The 27574-nt window shown below is 39.2% G+C and overlaps 1 protein-coding gene across 4 annotated transcripts in view; it reads left to right on the top strand.

Moving 5' to 3' along the window:
• The first annotated feature begins 2877 nt into the window (after nucleotides 1–2877).
• LOC126253079 (probable ATP-dependent RNA helicase DDX17) overlaps nucleotides 2878–27574 on the top strand; it is a 76018-nt gene continuing 51321 nt past the window's right edge. Inside the window, exons 1-5 of one of the 4 annotated variants that reach the window (XR_007545893.1) lie at nucleotides 2878–3116; nucleotides 8571–8852; nucleotides 9007–9132; nucleotides 9357–9468; nucleotides 21376–21564. Coding sequence is in view for 3 of the 4 variants with exons in the window: in XM_049954174.1 (XP_049810131.1) it covers nucleotides 3097–3116; nucleotides 8571–8852; nucleotides 9007–9132; nucleotides 9357–9468; nucleotides 21376–21564 (729 nt within the window). In the remaining variant the exon portion in view is untranslated. The remainder of the gene's footprint in view (nucleotides 3117–8570; nucleotides 8853–9006; nucleotides 9133–9356; nucleotides 9469–21375; nucleotides 21565–27574) is intronic. The other 3 variants (XM_049954174.1, XM_049954175.1, XM_049954173.1) reach the window with 3 other exon arrangements.

The raw sequence follows: 27574 nt of genomic DNA, 5'->3' as shown, positions 1-27574 counted from the left end.
AGATAGGCTGTTGTCCATGACAATCCGCCAGCTTGAGTTTTTCATCCAATTCACCTTGGACATCAGGTACATAAAAGGGGCGAGAACATAGTAGCTTATTTTTTCTCATGAATTGGAGCTATCACACACACTTGTTTACAAGCAATTCAGTAAAGTATAGGCCACTGACAGTCAGCTGCAGGAATATATTCAAAGTAGTTCAATGGAGCTACACTTAAACAAATGCGGCTATTAGGGGCTAAGTATATCATTTGGTTGATATTTCCAAAGCCAGCCCCTGACCATTCGTGCTGGAAAACTTATGCAAAGTGGTTTTTGATAGTATTGATAACCTAGCCCACCCTAGCGCAAAAAGAAGGATCAAACTGTTGACAGAAAGGTTCGCTTGTCCCAGCATAACGAAAGAACATCGCCAATGGACCGGAACATCCATACCATGTCAGCAGACAGGTACACAAGTTGGTGGGAGAGTTTTTAGAGGCGATAGACTGTTTCTTCCACGTACATATAGATATTGTGGGTCAACTGCCTTCATCAGAAGGCTGTCACTGCATGTTTTCTGAGCTGAGAAACACTCAGTGGGCTTAGGCAGTTGCAATCAGTGACAGCTGAGCAGAGAGAATGGCAAGAATTTTTTTTAATGTCATGGATGTTACGGTTTTGCTCTGCATCACATATCACTATTGGTCAGGGATGACAATTCGAATTGAGACTGTTCGTGCAGCTGCTCAAGTTCTGTGGGTTCTAATACTACCATACAACCAGCTACCACGCAGCAAGTAGTGGGATGGTAGAGTGCTGGCATAGGATGACGAAAGCTGCACTAATGTGTCACAAGGACAGTTGGACTTCTGCACTGCCACTGGCATTTACTGGACCTGCACACTAAATATATAAGATGAGCACAGGAGTCTCAGCTGCAGAGATAGTCTGTGGTGTGACGTTGCATCTCTTGTCAGAGCTATTTCAGTGCAATATGTACTGAGGGAGACAGAATTACTAAACTCGCTACAGCAGGTGAAAACCCAGTATCCAGTCTTAGCACTTCACCAGCATCCAACCATGGGAATTTAAGATATTCATACACAGAGATCGGAAAATATGCTCCCATAATGGACGCAGTGTGTCTGCCATTACAACTGCTGTACTCTGGTGTATTAATCATTATAAAACATGATGATCATACATTGCAGATCCAAATAACGACAAGCCACAAACGGTGTCACTAGAACATGTTAAGTTAGTGTATCTGCTTACATCAGACACTGATACAGCTCTTGAGGAAAATGAGAAAGCCGCACTGATGACTCTGGAGCAAACCAGTGGAGAAACTGGGCAATCAACCACAGCATCACCCTTCGCTCAGTAAGCAAACCTAGAAGAAACATTGGAGACACTAGCGGTCTATATCAGGTTGGGCTGACGACTGCATTACAAGTATCCATATATTTTAGGAGCTCTGCTCTACCATAGGGGTATGTTGGAAGCGCCAACTTCAGAATAACATACAAAGTGGATCTCATTGTGTTTTCGACGAACTTATAGGGCAGCATTTCCTCGAGTTATTTGAAGGAGGTTAGTTGACCGCTCGTTACACGAATCACAAATGCAGTCTCTCACTGTCTGTGAAGCGAGTTAGTTTACATTCATAATGCTCCCTGTCAGCAAAAAATATGAAAACATACCTACCATATACACGATAGTCTTTTACTTTAAATTTTACTTTGATACCTGTAACCCTTCCTTACACACAATGATTTGCACTTAACACACATTAAAAAATCACATTTTTTAAAAATTATATCGAGCAGAAAGAGCCAAGCAAATTTATGTTTGAAGTTAATTTTATTATCTGTTAGATAATAGTTGTGTCAGCTGTTCTCGTGTTCCGACTTGACGTCGTCTGTAATTGTGGAGCAGTAAATGCAGCGTCCGTCAATAAATGAAGGATGATTTCTGTCATGTAGACAACTGATCAATATCAGTTGGTAATTTTGTCATGTGTTGTTGTGTTATTCACATCACAGTTATGAACATATATTACGAGATACCGCAGGCAAATGAACCTGACTTGTCCGTTCGGTTTGGCAACGAGGATTTAGTTCGCCGCCGCTGTGCCACAACACCAACCTTATCCCCTCCAAGCTTCCCTATTGCTCCTCCTCTCTGCGCAGAGCTGCCTTCAGACGTTTTGCACTTTTGCAGACTACAAAAAATTTTTCTAGTACTACCTTTTTTCGAAACCTTGAAAAAACGTTTCGAAGGACTGTGAGTTTCGAAAGTGAAAAATATATTGTAACTTAAGCAAATATCGAAATAAAAACAAAGACCCCGACTTGGGTCTTTTTTTTTTTTTACAGTTTTTCGACAGTTTTTACTTGCCGTCCCGTTAGATCCAGAGTGAAATCATCGTCAAATTTGAATGAGAAATTGTTGGTATTGGTTCTGTGAATGGTAAACTATGGAAGAGTTTACACAAGTTACCTTTTCTATTATGAAAATTCCTAGTTCTGCTTTTTTTTAGAGGGGTTAAAACATTTCGATGAACTGTGAGTTTCAATTGTGAAAAATCTGTTCTAAATTAAGAAAATATTGAAAAAAATTTAAAGACTATGGCTTGCGCCATTTTGATTTGTTTCGAAAAATTTGTTAATTTGATGCAAATGGAAGATACCCATATGCACAACCGGTCGAAGGCGTAACGGAAGTACTTAATTTTTTTGCATAGTTTCGTTGGTTTGTGACCTGAGCGGCAGAAAGTAGTTTTGTGTTTTTACTGTCGGTGAACAATGTTGTTGTACATAAACAGTGCATCATTATACAGTGTTATAGGTATCACGTTCGTTTAGTTTATGGCTATCACATTTCGTTCAGTAGCATTAATAAAGCGAAATATCGTAACATCTGGAGCGTATTCGAGAGACAATAATAACTGTATTCTTCCGCGTGCAGCAGTTGCTTCCTCTTGACGCCATGTTCTTACGTGGACTGGTTGATCTGGTGGAGGTTGACTCGTGAAAAGCGTTTAATTTGTGTTTGTTACTAGTTTGACTTTATTTTGAACTTGAACCGCGTTTTTAAAAAAAAGAGTGCGAAATGGGAAGGTCGGATAGAAGGTAAGTAAGGAGCAAGTTCTTATAAAATTTGACTGTTGATGAAGGACCATATTGGGCTACATTGATGTGCGTTGTGGACTGAGTAAACTGAAAATATTGTCGATGCTGAAGTAGAAATTGGCAATAGAATCATTAGCTTAATAATTATAAAAATATATGGAGTACTTTATATGCAACGATGAACAGTTTTCGAAGATTATTAGCCAATTGAAGTTATGTGTTCTTTAATTGCTAAGAGCTGTGAAAATTTGTGGAGATTGCTGCGTATTTTGGTACTGAACTTCAAAGTGTGTAATGATGATGATCTAATATATCGTGTGTGTGTGTGTGAGAGAGAGAGAGAGAGAGAGCGGTAGCGGTGCTACTTCTACATGTTTTGGATTCGGCGGCGAGAGTTACCGTTATATTATTTTACAGTGTTAAACACGTATAATGATCAGATTTGTATAACGTGAAGCTTAATTTTTGCATAATACTTCATTGGGCATTAACCTGTTTAATGTTTCTGAAGAATTGTGCTATAAAAAAATAGGGGAAAAATTACCTTCAAAGCGTAGTAGTTTGAAGGCAGTCATCCACCATACAGGAATTGCATTCCGTTCAGTTATATTTGCCTCGCTACAATTACACTCTATGCCTTGTATTGCTCCACAGTTCGAATGTGGTGAAATCTTCGTTGTAGCTTGGTTAGGCAACAAGGTGGCTATTTTGTTGAGGATGGAAAGCCAACGAATGTGAATGTAAAATAAAAGACCGATCTGCTGCAGAGCCCACTTTCGCTTCTGTGCTCCATTTAATTCGCTTTTCACGTTCAGAACTTTAACGACAATGTGTATATACGAAAAGGCTATCAGTCCCGTGTGTAAATATGTTCTGCATAACTGTAGTGAGTGTTTCACGATGCACCTCTGTAGCAGCGTCCCAAGCGAACTTTTCTGGAACTGCAGACCGATTCACGTCGCCCGTCAGTTTTTCTGCAGAAATTGTAACGGGCTGGTCCGATCTCAAATTCGTGATTTTCCACAGTGTCTGGTTGAAATTACAGGCAAGCCCCTCCCCCCTGTGAATTGTTAACATTCTTGTAGACATCCCAGAGAATTTCCTTTCTTCTTCAAATCAAATGTGAGGGTTTTATAAGTTTCATATACAAATACTGAATCAGATTTGTAAAATTATATTCATATTTAGTCAGAAAGAAAGGATTACTATCACATCTCAGTAAGTCATGATCATACAGGCATATTTCCTCACTGTATGCTTTTATTAGGATATTTGTTTGTTTGGTCCATTTCCATTTTTAGAATATACAGCTGATACAAAGAAGTCTTTTTGCAGACAGCTTGCATAAAATATTGTATTTACTTACTGCGATTATGAAAGTTACTCATTAAATAAAAGTATGCAAAAGTTCCCATATGAAAACGTGAAGTTAGCTGATGGCTACAGAATTCAACAAACCATAAACAATATCAAGTAGAAAGCACACACTGAGTACCCCATTCTGCGTATGTAGTCATTATTGCAGTCGCGCATGGATGAGAAGATCCTTGGCAGTTTAGAACTCTTGTATACTTCTGCATGCTGATAATTTCTGCTATTTTTCATAGTTCCACATGTTCTGCCACCAGATGGCAGACATTATAGATGTCTGTCATATCATACTGTGTCATACTCCCATAAAAGATGCAAGGTTGGGACACTAAATATAAGGGACGTTCAAAAGGAAATGAGCCAGAGGCATAATTACAGAAACCAGTACCTGTATTTTAGAAATATTGACACTGGCTGTTGAGACACTTGCCTCACTTTGACAGAAGATGATGAATGGCTGTCTCATAAAATTCCTGGGGGTGCAATTTTAACCAGTTCTGCACGTAAAGCTGAACGGCATTCGAGGTGAATGGTTTGCCCCTCAGAGCCCTTTTAAGGGGACCAAAATTGGCCTAATCACAGGGGGAGAGGTCCGGACTGTATGGAGGTTGGCCAAGAACCTCCCTTTTGAATTTCTGCAGGAGTGCCGAGACTGTGTTGGCCGTATGAGGCTTTGCATTCTCGTGGAGCATAATGACCCCACAGGTGAGATTGCCTGGACATTTTGATTTGATGCTTGGTGAAGTGTGGTCAAGGTTTGAAAGTAATGCTGGGCATTCACTGTTGCCCCATGCTGCAGGAAGTGGATCAAAAGTGAATCATTTTTGGTCCCCTTAAAAAGGCTCTGAGGGGCAAACGATTCACCTCGGACAACGTCCACCCGTACGTGCGGAACTAGTTAACATCGCAGCCCTGGGAATTTTGAGACAGCCATTCACTGCCTTGTCACAGTGGGACAAATGTCTCAACAGCCAGGGTCAATACTTCTAACATACAGGTACTGGTTTCTGTAATAATGCCTCCGGCATATTTCTTTTTGAACACCCCTTATAAATCTCACTAATAAGCAGGATTCAGGTTTATCAGGCTGCCTTGATTTAGGTTGTGTGTTTGCTTTATTATCGGAGGGGGAAAGAGTAAGAGCTCTTTGCATAATTGCGGTCACCACTTTTATGGACTTACATTTTTTGGTTCGAGAAATTCCCAGTGTGTGCTGCCATGTTAACAAAGACATTTGAGCAGGAATCCTTTTTTCATGACCAAACTTGTCTGCTACAGTCGGGCGAATGCTGTGACAACGTGTATTGTATAACAATGTTGTCAGCTCCCAACATGAGGTGTGATGGGGGAAAAAAGGGGATGTTTAGCAGCTGTTTGTATGCAACCATTGGGAGCAGTGATTATGTGAATCTATTTATTATTCCATCGGTCTCATGAAACTGAGGCTGGTATGTTGTTTAACTCCTCCCTCCCCCAAAAACCATTGTTGTAGTGGGAGACTGATTGGTAACGTTGCTGGAGTTCTAGGGATTTGGTTGAAAGGTGGTAACTGGGTGCGAGCTGGTGAAGCAAACAAATTTGAATGCCAGATAAGGGTGGTAACAGTTTGACATGTAGCGTAGCTTAATGTTTGTTTGTGCCATAGGTTAATGCACTTTCACTCACTATAGAAATAAAAGCAAAAAGATTAATTCATAAAAGTATTTTAAATAATGGCCATGCCTGAGTATTTTGATGTTGTGCATATTTATCAAACATAAGCTATAGAAAAAGGCAGGTGGGCCCACTGCATGACTTGTTCCTGAAACTGAAGCATTAGCTGCCTATGAGCAGTAGAGAAACACTGCTGACTTGGATTGGCCTCACTCTAGACTCTCACATAGCTAGGTTTGTAATAGTAGGCTAATTTTCTGTCAACGGACAGGTGTTGACAACAATGTTTCACTTTCAGATTGTGAGATATTTAAATATGCATGTTCATTAAGTCTGTTTCTCACACATACTTGTTCCCAAAGTAAAGCCTAGTTTACCTGATGACACTGTGTTGCACGCGTTTGTGGTACCAGCCAGTATGCATTTGTGGCACACTTTTGCAAAACTCATTAGTAAAATTAAACAACTTTGGTTTCTTCCAACTTTCGTGGCCCAAGTTGCACAAGTATTGAGATTAGGTGTGGCAGTGTTGTGTAAATGAACAGCAATGGAGTAAATTATTCATTTTATGGATATCTATGCTATGTGTAGGTGTTTGTGGGATTTGAATGATGTTCATTTTGCTGCTTTTGAGGTTTTCGTACATACAAGTAAACAAAACATGACTGTGAAACAGTCCATGTCTAAAAGACTAAAATCCTATAGTTAGAGTTGGTCAGTTTTTAATCAATATTTGTTTATTTAAAATGTTAAGGAGTGCTTCCCATTCACAAATTGTACATATGTTCAAACCGTGAAATGTTGCCACTGTACATGTGTCTTCAGAATAGTAGTTTGGAAACCATTCTGTACTAAGTGCAGGCTGTTTTGAATAATTATTACTATTGGACTTCAGTTTTGTCTATTAGCCACCAACCTGAACACCCATTGCCCCTCCCCCCTACCCCTCCACCCCACCTGCTCCCAAGCACATATGCTTCTCAATGTTTCTGGCTGGTAAACTCCATTATTTACATGTTTCTGGTCTGTTAACTGTCATTGTGCATATTGTTGAGATAGCAGTTTTCCTCTGCCAGTTAAGAATTGCATCTGTAGCACTGACAGTTTTATCAACCATTTGTTGGTGTAATGGAGCCGACTTTTCATAAGAGTGAAATTTGGAAACTGCAATTCCAGATGCATTTCCCACAATCTGGTGAGCTGCTTCTCTTTGAAACTTAGTGGACCATGCCATGACAAAGGTTTAATTAAGCATGGTGTTAATGGAAATGTCAGGCCTAGGATTCTTAAGACTTTTGCACAAAACGCAATTTTTAATTATATTTCTGGTGACAGTGCTTCACACATTATCATACCTTTCTATCTTATTGCATTATTAACCTTTTTGGCGTAGCGTGAGTTGTTCTAGTGTCATTCTAAGATGGTTAGAATAACTTCTGTGATCTTTCACAGCAATTAGTTTCTGTAAGGTCACTGAACACCCAAGCTGATGTCTTTATCTAGACATGAACCCAAACAAGTTTCTTATTTCTATTCTTATGACACAGTTTCACCCAACAAAGAATTAACTCCACTGCAACTCTTGCAACTGCTAAAACTTTCATTTTAGACATGACTACAGCATTTGTAAAATGATGAAACTCAAGTGTGCAGTGGTCATGCCATCTACAGTCATGTATGAAACCCATTTGTGTGCAATTCTGTTTACGCAGCAAGTGGTGCAACTCATAGATGCTGAGTGCTTCTGCTGTGGACGATTGGAAACTGCAAAAGTTGGTTGGTTGCTTGCAGATTGTGTTTTGGGCAAGTCGATCTAATTGCCACCTATTTCATTCAATACACTAGCTACTGGTATTGTACACTTCTTCATCCACAACTGTTAGATTCCTAGTGCTAGAATTCTCATTTATCACGTGAGAAGTTTTGCAGACACCTTTGTGGTTTTCATCATTATGAATGAGACACACTTCTGGAGTAAGAGGAAGGAATTGGGGATTGTTCTGATTATGTTCTCTGCCCTGTCAGAAGAAAGCCTGTTAGGGACACACATTGTAAAATAAAACATAATCAACAAATGAATAGTTTGTAAGGAAAATTTCTGTTGCACAGGGTTATATTGTATTTTGAAATATATACGTGTAATGATGCAGTAAAATGTTTCATTGTAGAACTCTCTCAAGAAAACTTGATGACTGTACAGTTATGGTAACTTTAAGGAAAATATGGACTTTTCTAAATGAAAGTGTTGGATACATTACAGTCATTAGACAAATAGTTATTTTGTACAAGTGGTCAGACTAAAATTTACTTGTGTTGTTTTATTGCATTATTTGGTAGGTAAGCATTTTAATGTTTTCATGATGTAATTTCTCTTTACATGCTAAAACTATATATCTGTTAGTTGACTTGATTTTTTTTTTTCTTATGTAGAGACAGAGACAGGGACCGGGACAGGGATCGAGATAGGGACAGGGACAGAGACAGGTCTCGTGACAGAGGCCGAGACCGAGACAGGGACAGAGATCGCGATAGAAGTCGGCGAAGGAGCCGTAGTCGCAGTAGAGATCGTTATCGTGATGACCGAAGAGGTGGTGGTGGACGAGGGAAAAGAAGTCAAGCTGGAGCTAATCTCCGGAAACCACATTGGGACCTAAGCAGACTTCAACCTTTTCGCAAAGACTTCTATGTTCCTCATCCAGATGTAGCAAACAGGTGAGTGGAATATTGTTACCAGTCAGAGTTTAGATGGGGAGTACATTTGACTTCTTATATAACAACCAAGATGCTTATACCAAATTGCTACATTTTTTACGATGTGTTACTACTAGTCAGAATTGTGGAAAAGCTTGCATTTTCATCCTTACAGGTCACCACAGGAAGTTGAAGAATATAGAAGTTCAAAAGAAATAACGCTTAAAGGTCGCAATGTTCCAAATCCTATCAGAACATTTGATGAAGCTGGTTTCCCAGAATATGTACTTAAAGAAATAAAGTATGTATGTTTTCAAAAATTGTTTTTGGAGATTAAGTGTAATGTTCTTCATATTTGCTGTAGATTACTGTAATAGAATGGCTAATAGTGACTGTAGGGATGTAAGCCAATGCTTATTTTGATTGAAATTGTTTTCTTTAACCATAAGAATACAGGTTACAAAAAATAGATAACAAATGCTTAATGAAACTTTTGATTTTTGATTTGATTGTTTGTATGTGCAGAAAGCAAGGGTTCTCAGAACCTACAGCTATCCAAGCTCAGGGTTGGCCCATTGCGTTGAGTGGAAGAGATATGGTGGGCATTGCGCAGACTGGTTCAGGAAAAACTCTTTCGGTAAAGTATCTCTGCAAATCATTTGACTTTATTTAAGAGGCAGTGATGAAATAAAAGCAAATGAATGTTACATGTATGTGATATACGCTATACTGAGCCTTGAATGTGTGAATGTTATGTAAAAATGACATTAATTACACTTTATTAATAACAGTTGGACCAGATTATTACTTGATATGCAAGGACATTTAGTTATAGTTGCTGTTACTATAAAGTTGCCATTTGTTGTGCACTGCTTTAAAATTCTTTATTCAGTTTGTAAGGTTCTTAAAAACTTAAAAGTTTCTGTGGTTAATCAGATCTTGTTACATTCTAAGGTTGTAGAAAAATAATGGTGGAAGATTTTTATGTAAATATTGATCATTGTTGTTGATGTTTGTATTGAGTTGACACACCCTCTCCCACTGCTACCCTTGCATATTTCTTTTTCAAAAATTGTATTTCTCTGGTGAATGTTAGGTTTAACTGCGTATCATGGGCTGACATTTTATATATTCAACATAACTTGGTTTATTCGGTGCATGTTAAGCAGATGCATCCAACAAAGTGGAAAGTTTTCTGAAATTTCAGTGCTACACTTGGTTCGTTTTATTGGTTATACCTATAACTATGCTCCAGTATTCATTGTAGTTATTTACACAAATGGTAGTGGACCAGACATTTCCATCTAACTAGAATTTGCTTATGTACATTCAACAGCAGTCTTCTGGTGTCTACAGATGACAGTGTACCAGAGGTACTTCATCATCGGGCAATTCAAAGTCAATTCAACACAGATAAGTAACATTTTCAACCTGAACCCTCTCAGATTTCTTTCAAATTTGGTGCATCCAATGATCCAGATAGGAGATGGTAAACTACTGATTTGCAGAGATATGTCAATTGACAAAGTTACGGACCATATAAGTTGGAAATGATACGAAATTTAAATATGTCTGTGTCAACTCATGTTACTGGAATTCTGGTTCTAATCCTGATACAGCAATGAAAGTCTCATAATTAAAAAGCTAATGGATAGATCTTCACACTGATATGCAACGTACTGGGTTTCTAAGAATGTTCATGTTCACCATCATTGACCTTGAATATGCCAACCCCCACCCCCACATTCAGTTTTTGAAAAATATGTGGTATAAAAATTTGTCACCATCAGTACACTTTCAAAATACTGAAGGAAGCATGTAAATATGAAACACACATTATTGTGTTGTATAAAATATGATTTATATTGTTATAATGGTATTATGAATGATTTACAGTATAGCTTCAGTAAAAAGTGGTTACATCTCATCTCACAAGTCTCCATTTAAATTGTTAATGTTAACAAGATCTGAAGCAGGGAGAGTGGGTGTCTTTCCATTTGGTGTCAATGGACCCAATCTTTTTAAATGTCACATTGTCTGATAACACAGGTGTCAGCTAGGAAAGGCAGATGCTGGAGATGGCCTATTTGGATGCAAGAAGCTGGTGTGTACGTAATCTGTTTCTTCATATATTCATAAGACATTTGGATACCACCAATGACTGTCATACATACAAGCAACAAGTCCATGTATGTCTCTTAACAGCATTTCATTCACCACGGCAGTCTCTGACTCTTGTCAGCCCAATAAAGAAGCAGAAAATGTTCTTTATTTAATTGGATAGATAAAAATCTACTTACCAATTGTACTTTTTAATTGGCAAGCTTTCAGCCAGTAGCTCCTCCTTCAGGCAGAAGGGTTGAAGGGGAAGGAAGAGGACTGGAGAGGTCTAGGAAAAGGGGTAGATTTTGGGAAAGTCACCCAGAACCACGGGTCAGGGTAGACTTACCGTATGGGGTTATAAGGAAAGACTGATGTTGGGAACTGCATCAGACGAGATTTGAAAACATGAGAGACAAGGTAATATGCAGACAGAGATTACTGCTTAAACATCATGCATGCGTTAATAAGAGTGAAAAGTTAAAGGCATTGTACGTAACAGTGGGCAGTGAAAAATAGACGGGAAAGACAATGAAATACATAGAAAACTAAAATGGAGTGAAGCAAAGAGTAGTTACAGTGAAAAACTGCCGAGATGGAAGAAAGTAACTTAATTTAAGGCCATGTGGATGGCGAGAACAAAGGACATGTTGTGCTATTGCAGGTAGGAAGTAGCACTAAGTGTCCTTGGTTTTCGCCATCCACCTGGCCTTAATTTACGTTAATTTCCTCAGTCTCAGGAGCTCTTCACTGTAACTTCTCTCTGCTTCACCCTGTTGTAGTTTTCTACATCTTTCATTGCTTTCCTTTCTATTTTTCACTGCCCACTCCCACCATTGTTACGTATGATGCTCTTAGCTTTTCACTCTTAACAACTCGTGCATGATGTTTAAGCAGTAATCTCTGCATATTATCCTGTCTTCCATCTTTAAGCTATCAGGTTTTCAAATCTCATCCAGTCTTCATTTCTCATCCCGTATGGTAAGTCCCCACCTGATCTGCGATTCTGGGTGACTTTCTGATAATCACCCCTTTATCTAGACCTCTCCAGTCCATTTCCTTCAACCCTTCTACGTGAAGGATCCACTGGGATTTTTTATCTACCATTTAAATAGTTTTTGTCAGTAATTGCTTGTTTTCATTGTTATAGAATGTTTTTTGCTATTGCTCTACTTTTGTTAATAGGTATTACTCATTGAAGCTTGTGGGTATGTGGAATTGTCCTTGTATGCGTGGCAGTGCATCCTTGATGGGAAGCTGATGTCTAGTGGGAGACATATGAAGGAATATTTTCTTTGCACCACTGAAACAATTGTCTTAAAAATACTCTTTCATGTATTCCTTGACGTTGGCAAGTGTGGCTAATCTTGAGGTTGGCAAGTGTGGCTAATCTATGCACAACCACACCAGAAGGTCCTTTATCTTGAGCTGTAGCAAAAATGCCATTCTGCTGTAAAATCAAAAACTCCAAGATGGGCGATTCATGAAATTCTTCCTGCTTTTGTATTGGAGAGCACGTGCACCTGAGAAGTAGTGAATGAGCTTCAGAGTTATAATGCGACAGTTTTGAAAAAATTGACGAAATTGTGCTGGAAAGTGCGCCCCCCCCCCCCCCCCCCCACACACACACACACACAAAAACAAAAATCATGTTGAAGGCAGGGAAATATTTCCACATATGACACACAGTGTATATCTGTAGTAAGTTACAAATAGATGAATTGTAACCTGAGAATTATTCCACTGAAAGCATTGTACTCCATTCAAATGGTGTAGTAGTACCCCACAAAATCACAAACAACAAGGTCTTCATTTACTTTTGAGTTCTTATTTAGTGATTTTAGAGAGCTGTGACTGCTGCTGGGTGATAAGAGTGTGGTAGGAGCTGTTCTAAATTTGTTGCAAACATGTCAATGATATCATTTGTAGATTTTATTTTGTCAAAAACTAAACTTCCATGTAACTTCAGCAGTGCAATTTGTACCAGACAGACAGTCCTGTCAAATTTGGACAGTAGGGACATGGACACCTCCCCTTAAGACACATGCTGCAACTGCAGGATTGCGTGTACCAAATGCTATGCAGTGCTTGTTTGATGGTAATACGTGTTTTCCAGACTTCATTAGTTCTTTCAGTTTACACCCTTCAACCATTAACTTAAAATTCTTGTATGAGACTTCGGTCCCAAGTGGCATTGGTAAGGACAAAGGGCTGTGGTAACAACTTCAAAATTTTGATTATCCTGTTTACGCCTGGGTGTGTCTTTGAAAGATGCATGCAATTCCTTAAGGTTGTGCAACACTTTCTGCTTCTGTACTTTAATTGCATTTTCTTTTACAGGCGTTCTTTTCTCCCTGGCATCACACGGCTCATGATAAAATCATGTACACATTGAATGGCTTTTTCACATGTCTTATCAAGCTTTAGATTTTGTGACATTAATATACCATGGTCTGCTACTAACAGTTATGCTCTTTGTAGCATGCAACCTGAAGTGGAAAATTTTTTCATAGTTTTCCTTATAATCCAGATCTTTCAAATTACTGTCAGAATTTGTATTTTGTCACATATAGTCTGAATTGTGACACATCTTCCAGCTGCATTATGATTTCTCCTTTTCTGTTTTGTACACTCTTCTTCTACCAGTTGTGCCACATAAGTATGTTCCAATACTGAGGCAGTCTTTTACAGTTTTTGCTCTGGGTACTTTTTCTCATACTGAAGCCTCTTTTTTTTTCGCAGCAGATTCACCTAAGTACTTAAGGCTAGTACTTAAAGATTCCAGTGCCACATCTTACATTGTTTCTTCTTCATTTACACATTTTGTGGAAGTTTGTAGGACAGCTGTGGCAGCACTACAGGGGTGATGGGTTTTCTGATTTTGATTTCTAGGTTTGCTGCAAATTTTTCCACCTGGCAATACATTTGGGCACCTGTTTACCATCCATTCCTGAACATTCATCACATTCTTCATTAAGCTCACATGACCACATTTAAATGGATTGCAACAATACAGTTATGACTTCAAATCCATTTTTTACGAAACTACTTCACATTACATGTATACTGCAGTTTGAGTAAACAAGCTACTTATGATTGGTTGAAATTAGTCTCTGTGGCTGGCTGTTCACAGCAAGAAATGTTCACCAATTGGTCAGAACAATGACTACTATCGGCTACTGTTCTGGGAAAAACCATGTATATGACTTTCTTTTTTAAAAAAAAAAATCGAGGGAGTGATGTTTTGAGACATTAAAGGTCTAAGATCAGGAATTAGAAACTAGCTTTATTGCGTGTAATGTAAAGCCCTAATCATTAGCTTTTCAATTGCATAAGTTTCACTGCTGTCTCTTGATTAGCAGCAGAGTTACCGGTCCAGAAATACATGCCAAAATAGACGCATGTAAATTTTACAGTTTTCAAACTTTGCAGACCTGTAGCTTTCTTCACGATTATTATATGCCTCTGCAAGTCAGGTCATTGGATGCACCGTATCTGAAGCAAAACTGGGTGGGTCAGGTTGAGTGCTGCGTTGACTTGCCTTCCCATGAAATTACCCCAATTTTTTTATCTGCTGTTGATTTAGTGATTGGATTCTACTTGATTTACTCTCAGCTGTTTTGATGGAACCACTTGCTGCTGCTTCTCAAATATGGTGGAATATTTTTTACATCTTTATGATGCAGAGCAGTTGAACGGAATGGACAGTGTCTTGAAAGGAGGATATAAGATGAACATTAACAAAAGCAAAACGAGGATAATGGAATGTAGTCAAATTAAATCGGGTGATGCTGAGGGGATTAGATTAGGAAATGACACACTTAAAGTAGTAAAGGAGTTTTGCTATTTAGGGAGTAAAATAACTGATGATGGTCGAAGTAGAGAGGATATAAAATGTAGACTGGCAATGGCAAGGAAATCATTTCTGAAGAAGAGAAATTTGTTAAATTTGTAAGAAGAGAAATTTGTTAGATTTAAGTGTCAGGAAGTCGTTTCTGAAAGTATTTGTATGGAGTGTAGCCATGTATGGAAGTGAAACATGGCCGATAAATAGTTTGGATAAGAAGTGAATAGAAGCTTTCGAAATGTGGTGCTACAGAAGAATGCTGAAGATACGGTGGGTAGATCACATAACTAATGAGGAGGTATTGAATAGGATTGGGGAGAAGAGAAGTTTGTGGCACAACTTGACTCGAAGAAGGGATCGGTTGGTAGGACATGTTTTGAGGCATCAAGGGATCACAAATTTAGCATTGGAGGGCAGCGTGGAGGGCAAAAATCGTAGAGGGAGACCAAGAGATCAATACACTAAGCAGATTCAGAATGATGTAGGTTGCAGTAGGTACTGGGAGATGAAGAAGCTTGCAGAGGATAGAGTAGCATGGAGAGCTGCATCAAACCAGTCTCAGGACTGAAGACAACAACAACAACAACAACAACAACATGATGCAGGTGTTGTAATTCTATCCGTTAGATAGAATTAAGTCACAGCTGCAAAATACTAACGCGAAGTCTTTACAGACGAATGGAAAAACTGGTAGAAGCCGACCTCGGGGAAGATCAGTTTGGATTCCGTAGAAATGTTGGAACACGTGAGGCAATACTGACCTTACGACTTATCTTGGAAGAAAGATTAAGAAAAGGCAAACCTACGTTTCTAGCATTTGTAGACTTAGAAAAAGCTTTTGATAATGTTGACTGGAATACTCTCTTTCAAATTCTGAAGGTAGCAGGGGTAAAATACAGGGAGTGAAAGGCTATTTACAATTTGTACAGAAACCAGATGGCAGTTATAAGAGTCGAGGGGCATGAAAGGGAAGCAGTGGTTGGGAAGGGAGTGAGACAGGGTTGTAGCCTCTCCCCGATGTTATTCAATCTGTATATTGAGCAAGCAGTAAAGGAAACAAAAGAAAAATTCGGAGTAGGTATTAAAATTCATGGAGAAGCAGTAAAAACTTTGAGGTTCGCCGATGACATTGTAATTCTGTCAGAGACAGCAAAGGACTTGGAAGAGCAGTTGAACGGAATGGACAGTGTCTTGAAAGGAGGATATAAGATGAACATCAACAAAAGCAAAACGAGGATAATGGAATGTAGTCAAATTAAGTCGGGTGATGCTGAGGGAATTAGATTAGGAAATGAGACACTTAAAGTAGTAAAGGAGTTTTGCTATTTAGGGAGTAGAATAACTGATGATGGTCGAAGTAGAGAGGATATAAAATGTAGACTGGCAATGGCAAGGAACGCGTTTCTCAAGAAGAGAAATTTGTTAACATCGAGTATAGATTTAGGTGTCAGGAAGTCGTTTCTGAAAGTATTTGTATGGAGTGTAGCCATGTATGGAAGTGAGACGTGGACGATAACTAGTTTGGACAAGAAGAGAATAGAAGCTTTCGAAATGTGGTGCTACAGAAGAATGCTGAAGATAAGGTGGGTAGATCACGTAACTAATGAGGAGGTATTGAATAGGATTGGGGAGAAGAGAAGTTTGTGGCACAACTTGACTAGAAGAAGGGATCGATTGGTAGGACATGTTTTGAGGCATCAAGGGATCACAAATTTAGCATTGGAGGGCAGCGTGGAGGGTAAAAATCGTAGAGGGAGACCAAGAGATGAATACACTAAGCAGATTCAGAAGGATGTAGGTTGCAGTAGGTACTGGGAGATGAAGAAGCTTGCACAGGATAGAGTAGCATGGAGAGCTGCATCAAACCAGTCTCAGGACTGAAGACCACAACAACAACAGATAGAAGACAGAATACCAACCCCACAGTAAGTGTCCGGAGAGAAGAGTAATGGTCTTGCTGCTGAATTACTCTTTAAAGCTTATTTTATATAACTGCATATTGTTCTGTATGGTGAAATTCACCCAATATTCATGGAGACAGTTTTAATCTCTGGGGAAGCTGTATCACAGGTCACCGAGAGTCTTACTTTTTTGGGGTATATGTGCTCAAGGAGAGCATATGTCAGAGGTAGATGAATGTGATATTCTGACCAGGCACCTTCTCCATGACTTGAAGCTCATTGAGCAGTGTGTTAGCTTGTAGTGTGCCCATCAACTGCCAATGCAGATGCTGTAAAGATCTGATAAAGCATATGGTAACACACATTACTAGTATGAGGTACGGTGCCCTAGTTCTTGATGTGCTTTTTCCGAGTTAAGGTGAAGTCAACCTATTCATAGATACGGAGGTTGAACCACAATCATTGTTCGATAGAACCACAATCCTCTTCCAGTCACCGATAACATGTCACAACCCCACAAAGTACCCATTAATCATTAATGTATGTGATAACATTGAGACGATTTAGGGCAAGAACCACAGTGTGATATGTGTACATGAAACAGATTTGGAAAAGTCATTTTGTGTTTTTGATTTATCTCCTGTGTTTTAATGCTATTAATGTTTCAATGCTATTAAGGTCACATTGTTTCTAGACATATGACAGTCAGAGATCAGAACTTAAGATCTTCTGTTAGTAGATATTTTTACTTTGGAATTCGTTAAATGCTTCATGCGTGGCCCTCCTTCCCCCAATTTATGGATTCATTCAGTTTTCGTTTCTGAGGCTTTGGCTATATTTAAATTTGCAGTGAAGATCTTTTTTCCTTTGTGGCCGTTTCTTAACACTGCCGTCAAGATGCATCACGTGTTTCCTATCTCTGTTTTTCTTGACACACAAGTGTCTCCAAGACACATTTAACAGTACTCTTGAACTTTGTGTCTTGTTTATGCTTAAAATTTTCAGTCCTGTAGACTGTTCAGGCAATCTGAAAAGTTTCTTGTTGCACTTGCTAAGGAGAAATATCCTCGTAACTTAACATTCCTATTTACAGCCACATTTAGTATTCATATAATGGTCTTTTGATCACTGATACCTCATGCTATGCTAACCGACAAGCGCATGGTCAGACTTGTCATTTTGGAAATAGCTGTGTGGTTCTTCCACTTGTAGTTGAAAATAGTTGAAATCCTCTTTCTAAATTTCGGCTACCAACGGGAATTGAAAGTTACTGAAGTAAAATTATGAATGACACTTTGTCATGGATTCCTCATTTAAAACTGCCTGGTGAAGAGCCACAGATTGTACAGCCCTCAGGGGCTCAGCATCCAGTTGATGAATGCCGCTAGGTGTGCTGCAGAAACCTATTCCTAATGTGGACACTTTGACACACATGATGTCTAGTGCACCATTATTCACCACTAGCACCTGTACTTGGCACCTGTACAGGCCAAACTGAAGTGAGCAAAGACATCCAGGCAGCTACAACAGAAGAGACCGCAAAATTTTCACAGTGAGCATCAAGTAGACACCTTAAAAGTAGAGTGCCTTTCAATGCCCTCTTTCCCCATCATTCTCGAAGGGTAAGGGTCATGACATGAGGGCCAAAAGCTGTCTGGCACCATCAGATGTTATTCTGGTATGTCTGACTGACAAGGAAAGGCATCATGGATTTCGATGCCTTTTGAGTGGACCCAGACAGCCCCTCCAATCCTCCTCACTCTACAAGCACCTCACCACTTCGGCGTATGGGTAGAAGTAAATCGAAATCACACTGCTTCAGGTCTCGTCCAGAGGAGTTAACTCTTAGTATAGAACATACCTATTTCCTCCTTTTCTGAGAGACTCATTTTAAATACAATGTTGTGCCTACACTTGGAGGCTATAACTTTTTACAGAAAAGATGACCTTACTGGTGTCAGGGTGAAAGCTCGGGTTGCAATGTTCATCTGGACTCATTCCACTCCGTGCTTACCGAGCGAGGTGGCGCAGTGGTTAGACACTGGACTCTCATTCAGGAGGACGATGGTTCAATCCCGCGTCCGGCCATCCTGATTTAGGTTTTCCGTGAATTCCCTAAATCGCTCCAGGCAAATGCCGGGATGGTTCCTTTCAAAGGGCATGGCCGACTTCCTTCCCCGTCCTTCCCTAAACCGATGATACCGATGACCTCGCTGTCTGGTCTCCTTCTCCAAAACCAACCAACCACTCCGTGCTTGTGTCCTTAACCACAGCACAAGTAGTAGTGTTCTATATGATGATCATTGATGCTTATGTTATCAAGGTTGTCTTTTCAGTTCTTGTGAGTAAATGCAACTTGAGTTTCTGATTTATCATTTTTTAAATAAAATTTTCACCATGCTTGCCTTGTGTATCACTTGTGCAGGGGCACTTAGACCTTGCTGCTTAGTGCTGTTACCCACCAATCAACACTAAATTCTATTACTGTGAAATGCTGCATTAACTTGTCGCCAGTTCTATTGACTAGTGAGGAAAGTGCTGAATCACTGATTCAGAGTGAGCTTAATATAATTAAGCAGCCTCTGAGGAGTACTTCTTCTGTACACTTCCTCCGAATTTGTAAGGATTATACGCAAATAAATAAAAGATTTCCAGTACACGAACATTAATTTCATTCTGTTAACTGTTGCAGTAATGTGAAATATTGACACAATGTCCCATTTTTTTGTGGAACTTGAAAATAAAGTTACGAATAAAAGTTTTAGCATTGAGAGTTGCAATAAAACTGAAGTGATATCAGGTGTTCCCCAGGAAAGCGTCCTGGGACCTCTGCTGTTCCTGATCTATATAAATGACCTGGGTGACAATCTGAGCAGTTCTCTTAGGTTGTTCGCAGATGATGCTGTAATTTACAGTCTGGCAAGGTCATCTGAAGACCAGTATCAGTTGCAAAGCGATTTAGAAAAGATTGCTGTATGGTGTGGCAGGTGGCAGTTGACGCTAAATAACGAAAAGTGTGAGGTGATCCATATGAGTTCCAAAAGAAATCCGTTGGAATTCGATTACTTGATAAATAGTACAATTCTCAAGGCTGTCAATTCAACTAAGTACCTGGGTGTTAAAATTACGAACAACTTCAGTTGGAAAGAGCACATAGATAATATTGTGGGGAAGGCGAGCCAAAGTTGCGTTTCATTGGCAGGACACTTAGAAGATGCAACAAGTCCACTAAAGAGACTGCTTACACTACACTCGTTCGTCCTCTGTTAGAATATTGCTGCGCGGTGTGGGATCCTTACCAGGTGGGATTGATGGAGGATATCGAAAGGGTGCAAAAAAAGGGCAGCTCGTTTTGTATTGTCACATAATAGGGGAGGGAGTGTGGCAGATATGACACGCGAGTTGGGATCGAAGTCATTAAAGCAAAGACGTTTTTCGTTGCGGCGAGATCTATTTACGAAATTTCAGTCACAAACTTTCTCTTCCGAATGCGAAAATATTTTGTTGAGCCCAACCTACATAGGTAGGAATGATCATCAGAATAAAATAAGAGAAATCAGAGCTCGAACAGAAAGGTTTAGGTGTTCGTTTTTCCCACGCGCTGTTCGGAAGTGGAATGGTAGAGAGATAGTATGATTGTGGTTCGATGAACCCTCTGCCAAGCACTTAAATGTGAATTGCAGAGTAATCATGTAGATGTAGATATAACTGTTTTTAGATAAGTGGTCTGTAGTTAGGAATTAATCCAGTCTGTTAGGTACCTATGTTCCGAACGCCGTCCTCTGTAATCAGATTTTGAAACCAAGGAGCAGAAAACTGATTGTTCACTAGTGACTGCAACTTGAAAAGCTTGTTAACCTGCTCAAAGTTTTCTCTCAAATTTTCTGCCCCTGATGCAGAGGGTTCACACTTAGGGGCTGTACTAATGTCACTAAACATTAGGTATCCTTGGACAGAGTGAATGTGAATTCCAACAAAGTTTGGTAATCATCAGAAATGTAAAACACACAAGAGTAGAGTAATAACTCAGGTGGATAAGTACTCTGACGTGGTTGTTGTTGCAATGGGAGCAGCTCAACAAAGCACTGTTTCGCTCTTCCATTGCAGTCAATGAACCCCATAAACAATGTGCATTTCACCCAACCATCAGTAAACCTGTCTATACAGCTGTGTGAAACTGTTCAAGATGCAGCTAACATGCTGGAAAAAGAAGCTCGAAACAAAATTGAGCAGTAATGAATGCAAAGTTGATAGTAAACAGTGAAATCAGCACAACTTTTGTCAACAGCAGGCTTGTTACTGAATCTTAACAAGTTAATTTCCAAACAAGACACACACAGTGCATGCTGTCCAGTTTAACTGTAGTGCAAATCTTTTCAGTGCAGCTCAGAGTTTAATGGTGGTAAGAAACAAAATGAAATTACTCTGCAATAAGACCTTGGAAAAAGTAGCTCCTTTATACCAAAGCATTCCACAAGCATCTCTGAATACCTCTCAGATTTTGTTGGAGTGAATTCATCCTATAGATGCTACCAAGTTACAGGCTACAGTTGCATTTTCTCTTAGTGTGAGAGTGGATAGTATCGCAATGTGTATTTAATGGAAAAATGTCGATTCATGCTTCCATTCTTGCAAATTTTAAATGCCTTGCCATATTTTCTTTTCATATACTACAACTTTTTTTTTACAATTTCAGTATGTTTTGCCAGCTATTGTGCACATAAATAATCAGCCTCGTCTTCAGCGTGGGGATGGACCAATTGTTCTGATACTGGCTCCAACTAGGGAATTGGCACAGCAAATTCAGCAAGTAGCAAATGATTTTGGAGCTTCTTCACAGATTCGCAACACTTGTGTTTTTGGTGGTGCACCAAAAGCTCCACAGGTAACTACATTACAAACTAAATTTGTTTTATTTTCAGCTGTATCTTTATAAGAAAGAATGGAATAATCTCGAACAAATATTATTTTCTTCACACCATAATCCTCTGAAAAGGGTTTAAGTATCAACATTGTCAAGTGGGCAGGCTATCGCATATGTTGCACATATGAATTTTTCTTTGGGAGTGCAAAATATTGTGAACCAGGCCTTTCCTTAGGAATTGGGTTGTAACAAAGAGTTGGACAGTACTGTTAGTGTGCAGTAGTACTTAAGAAGTGTTTGCTGTTTCCTCCATTCTAATTTGCTATTCCAGTTAACTGTTCAGCTTGAACACTTGTGTTAATACTCTCTGGCTTTTCTAATTTTTTCTTGTTAAAAAGTACCAAAATGCATAATTTCTTGACATTTGTTAACGAAAACAAATTGATGCTGTTTCCAAAATTTAATTCCATTAGTACTCGATTTTCCAGAACACAGCTGTAGATCAGTTGCAAGTTGTGTAGCATAAATGAAATACTGTTGTTTCATTCTTGAATAATAAAGATTCACTCTGCATTTCACTGCGACAGAATGTATCTCATTTAATGTGTGGACATTTGACAGTAGTATACTGACACCAGTGAAATGTTGCACTTCATAGTTAACGTTACATAAAGTTAGGTTTACTGTATTGCAATAGTGATTTTGCAACAGCAGCCTCTACACACATAGTGGAAGACACAGATTTCCATTCCATTTCGTAAACAAAAGCCTTTGGACAGCACCAGTGAATTTAAGAATTAGCTTTTGAGTTGCAACCTCAATGACAGCAAATAAACAGCCACATAACAATGTAGATACAATCATAACAAAGCATACATATTTGAGAACAGAGCACAGAAATACAGGATGACACACGGGAGACGGACAGTTTTTAATGAAATAATACTCAGCCAACTTTAAAATTAATGCATGTTTATTTACATAAAATCAAAGCTCAATATTTGCCATTTTAGTCAACAGTTATTTGTGAAAAATAATGCAGTCAAGGTGATGTCCATCATTTCGAATGCAGGACTAAAGTCTCTTCCCAAAATCCTCCATCACACAGACTAAAATCTCTGCAGGGATGGCAGCAATTTCTTGAATGATTGCATTCTTCAACTCGTCCAAATTTCGTGGTTTGTGGTTATAGACACAGTTCTTAAGGTACCCCTACAGAAAAAAGTCACATACTGACAAGTCTGGAGACCTGGGAGGCCAAGGAACATTGCCAAAATGTGAGATAATCCGGCCAGGAAACATGCGTCTAAGAACTGTCATTGAAGTGTTTGTGGTGTGAGATGTTGCACCATCCTGCTGGAACCAAACACGTTTTAAAGGGATTCGTCGCCTTCTTAGTTCTGGTTTCAAGAATGTTTCAAGCATATGAATGTAACAAACCAAATTATCAGTAACTGTGGCCCCGTTCTCTTTTTAAGAAAAGTTCCAATAACGCCAACAGAGCCAAGAGCACACCAAACTTACTTTTTCTGAGTGTAGAGGACGCTGGTGGATAAGGTGTGGATGCTCTGGAGCCCAGTAACGTAGGTTTTGCTTATTCACGGTCCCGTTTAAATGAGAATGAGCTTCATTACTCGTCAATAAAGTTTCATTTTCATTTGATCCCAAAATCACTTGCATTCTGTAAGTGAAGTCTTCTCATACAGCAAAATCAGTTTCCTTAAGTTGTTGGACAATGAGCATTTTGTAGGGATGGAATTTTAATTCTTTATGCAAAATTCGTCTGACCAATTCACGATTGATTTGTAACTCACTAGCATGATGTCTAGCTGACCGTCTTGGGCTTCTGACTGCCACTTGCCTTACCCTTTCAACATTTTCTGGTGTCGTTACTTTGCGTCTCGGGCCAGGATGCTTCTTATCCAGTATGTTTTCAGTTGATCTGAAGTTTTCCACCCATCTGAAGATTGTGTTACAGCTCGGAACAGCTCCATGTCGACAGACATTAAACTGCGCACGAAACAATCGCTGCGTAACAATAATAAACTCACCACTTTTCACGAAACTGTCAGACAAACACTCGACGTTGCAAGTCCTACTACTACTACTCCATAATGACTGAGTAAATGAAATGGCGTCTTGTGTGGATAAGAACTATCCCCACCACGACCACGTCCCACCACTGCGCCCTCAGTACTGCGCAGTTCAAAACCGTCAGTCTCCCGTGTGTCACCCTGTGCAAGAAGTATGTATTTGATGATGACCATCTTGAAAACAATATGATCATACAGTTTATTAAAAAAAAAAAACACAGGTTGTAACTTTTTTCTCTGGATTTCACAATCACAAAGATGTCGTAAATAACATATATTCACAGCTTTTCATTCACCAATTTATGGCAACAGTGATAAAATTCCATCTGGCTCCCTATCATTGTTGTTGGAATTGGATCCAAAGGTGCCTTCATTACCAATACAAATCATTAGCTGTTCATGCTTGCTGATGATACCTTTGTCTGTGCTGCCTTCAGGAAGCTGCACCTACAGTCCCAAGAGCTTCACGTAACAGCCTGTCCAATTCTAGGACATGTTATTGTTTCTTATGTATGTATTCACATCACTTCGCACTAACTCACTGAGGTTGAAATGGCAGTGACATGCTGGCAGCCTTATGATGCTGCACCTTGGCTATTTCGTCTACTATGATGCTTTGTTCAGTATCACTAAATGATTTGGAACATCGTCCATTACAATTGTTATAGGGATGTGAAACTGTTTTAAAAGGTCCATCAACCACTCAGCAAATCATGTTTAATCCTTGTCTTAATGATAATCAAATATTTTTTTATTAAAAAGTTAAAAGTACACAATTAATGCTTCAACTATGGTAGTGTAATTGGGACCTGCAGACAATGGACTGCTGAAACAGTCTGCTGGGAAAGACACATTCCCTCAAATGGACTGCTGTCACAGTGCAGCCAATTCTGTGTGTTTGCAGTTTTAGTAAGCTATGTTATTGTGGAAGCAGCATTATTGGTGCTATCTAGTGGGCTTTCTGAACATTTTTGTACAGCAACATACTGCCACTAGAAATTACGGGCATTAACTTAAGCAGTGTGGCACATGCTAAGGATTTTGGGCATGTGGTGTGCAGTGCAAGCAGTGGTACATTTGTTGTCGATATACATAATCTGTAGTACCTGCTTTCTTGGCTGTAGATGTATTATTTCTTAGTAAGATTTTATTTTGAAAATGAGCAAACTGTTTCTTAGCTGAGGAAGCTTTGAAACTGCTATTATTTTGAAGTTGTCAGTGAAATTGAATGTGACAATGATTCGTTAACATGACCATTCTTGGGCACGATGATCAGTCTGTCAGTACACAGCCAAGACAGTCAAGTACTGCCTGTTCAGGTGGCCCAACCGGGGAGCCAAGCATCCTGTTGTTGCAGGGTTAATCAAGCTGCTCTTCCTGTTGGGTGATAACTGCTGCTTGGAGTGTCGCCCATCCAGCATTTACTGAGAGCTCCCCTAGCATTAACCCACATTTTGTGTAGCCATATTATCAAATCTTGTGTAACAAATATGTTTAAAGTCATCGAAATATGTGCCTTTTCTAACTGGACTTAGCGTCTGTATAGCTCTTTGTAATGGAAACTCATACCTTTTAGTAACTTTTTTTTCCACCCTTGAAAAGTTGGACATACGTATTACAATAGTAGCAACTTTGCTACAGTAGGTCGCTCTTTCCTGCTGGCAACTGCATCAATTTGGAAAGAAACTGTTGGTGACAGGAGGAGGCTGCTTTTTCTTCTTTTCAGAAGTTGCTATAAATATATTAGCTGATGCAGACACATTAGAATTCATTACAGCTCACACCTGTGTCTTTCAGCTTTTGAAGTAACACTCCCTTACTTACCATTGTTTTTGCGGTAATTCCATGTTGTTGAACTGATTCCAAGAGTATTTTATGTGCATTCTACTACTTTATTGGCAGGAACTGATGGCCGACTGAATATTTGCACATTCTTTCTCTTGCTCGTAAAATTCAGAGTTTGCAAGTGACTCAGGTCCCTGTCTAACAGCACACCTTTGATGCAAAAGATTGTCACTAGGCAGACAGAACTATTTTCTGCTGGCATTTTCCATTTATCAGAATTTTCTAAATCACAGTATTAAGCAAGCAAACTGTAGAAACCAACAATGATGAATTTTTTGTTCACACAAAACAAAGCTTGCAACGCAGGAGCTGAGGCGACATGGCCGGAAACGATTATTGTGCTGGCATTGATTTGCACCCCACACCTAGCGCCATGTACTTTTTCTTCACTTGTCAAACTGTTACACTACCAACTTGAAAAACATATTTAGAGTGCAAGGTTTCAGTAGCATGGGTATAGTAACACTTTCACTTCCAATCATTTTACTGTGATGTTGAGGTGTGTCACAACCTATCAAACAGCATCAGTCTGTATTATGGCCAGCCAAAAGCAAGATAGCAGGTTCAAGTTGCAGTCTGTTGGGAAGGTTCCTAAGCTTTCACATTTGCTACTGAAATGTTGACATCTTTTGAAGACTTCAACATCAACAGGAACAGCCATATATCCTCAGCACATGTAGCAAATGAAATATATTTTCTTAAATTACTGTAACATGTTATTTGCCTTCTCCCAACATTGCATATCAAAGTTTGATTCTAAGCCTGGTTTATGTAATTTGTACTGTTATTAATCTGCCGTACTCCTGTTATGATGACCTGCTCAGTATTTTAGGTAACAAAAGAGAGGCATTGAAAAGATTTTAATTCTTGCCAAAATTGTTGTGTGAAGTACGTTTGTCTTTCACAGTAGGTGGTAGTTACTATTTTATAATAATGAGTCATTATTTTATAATGCTCACCTCATTGTAATGTGAGGTAGCGAAAACTGCAACTTTTATGGACAGAAGTCTATATCAGTTTCGTATTTATTTACAGTTACTGAATTCGCCTGAATTGGGCCATCTTCAGAAGAAAAAAAAAACTAGTTGTAGACACAAATCAGTTCAGTGGTGAGCATTTTGTATCTGAAAGTGGCGTAATTCAGCCGAAATTGGATGTAAATAAACATGGGTAATTAAGACTGTTTCACTCATTACATTGTAAAACACAACCACTTGTACTCAGATCTTAGGTGTGTGCGCGCGCGTCCTTGGCCTGAGTTTATTTTAATGTTTCCAAGTTCTTAGTGTCCTTATGGAAACAATATAACGGGGGCAATGACTGAGCTGGAAAGTGATCTAAACATAAATAATAATAATAATCTTCATTACCCCTCGTGGCAGTCTGCTTCCATCACTCTCTCATTCTCCACTATCTCTCTCACTTTTTCTCTCTTCCCATGATTGCTGTTGTGACCTGTTGAGTATCATGTGCCTTCAATGAAGTTGTTAATTTCATTTTTTCTGAAAATTACTCCTTCCATGGCTGTTGTATTGGAGGCAAGTTTCAGAAAAGAAAGAAGTGGTAATTTGGGAATAGCATTTGATAGGAATGTTGTTTGTAGTACGATGGTAGTGACATGCGAAAGTAGCTCATGCAGACAAGTCATGTTACCATTGCTTGCCACTACAGGCAAATTCATGTATGGAGGGACAGCTATTAGTGCTGATCAGTGTGGGGGAGGTAGCGGATACAGGCACCTTGTCTAAATTTTTGATGCATAACTACAATTACAAAATGGATGTATTGTTACTCACCATATAAGAGAGTTGTTGAGTCACCCCATAAGCTGCACTAAATCTTCCCCACCCCTACTCTGCTATACCTGCCTTTCACCACCCCAGCTTCCTACTTACCCCCACCATCCACAGATTGCCTCTCCCATCAGGCACAGCTGCTGTGAAGTTCGGCCTCAGATGCCAGACAAGGATTTGTGTGTGTGTGTGTGTTTTAATTGTCCTGTTTTTTCTACTTTAAAAGAAGGCCTTTTGGCCCAAAGCTTAAATGTATAGCAGTCCTTTAGTTGTGCCCATCTGCGACTCAGCGTCTCATCT

This window comes from Schistocerca nitens, chromosome 4, assembly GCF_023898315.1.
Source record: "Schistocerca nitens isolate TAMUIC-IGC-003100 chromosome 4, iqSchNite1.1, whole genome shotgun sequence".
Classification (NCBI taxonomy): Eukaryota; Metazoa; Arthropoda; class Insecta; order Orthoptera; family Acrididae; genus Schistocerca; species Schistocerca nitens.
This window is presented reverse-complemented; position numbering and strand designations above follow the sequence as displayed.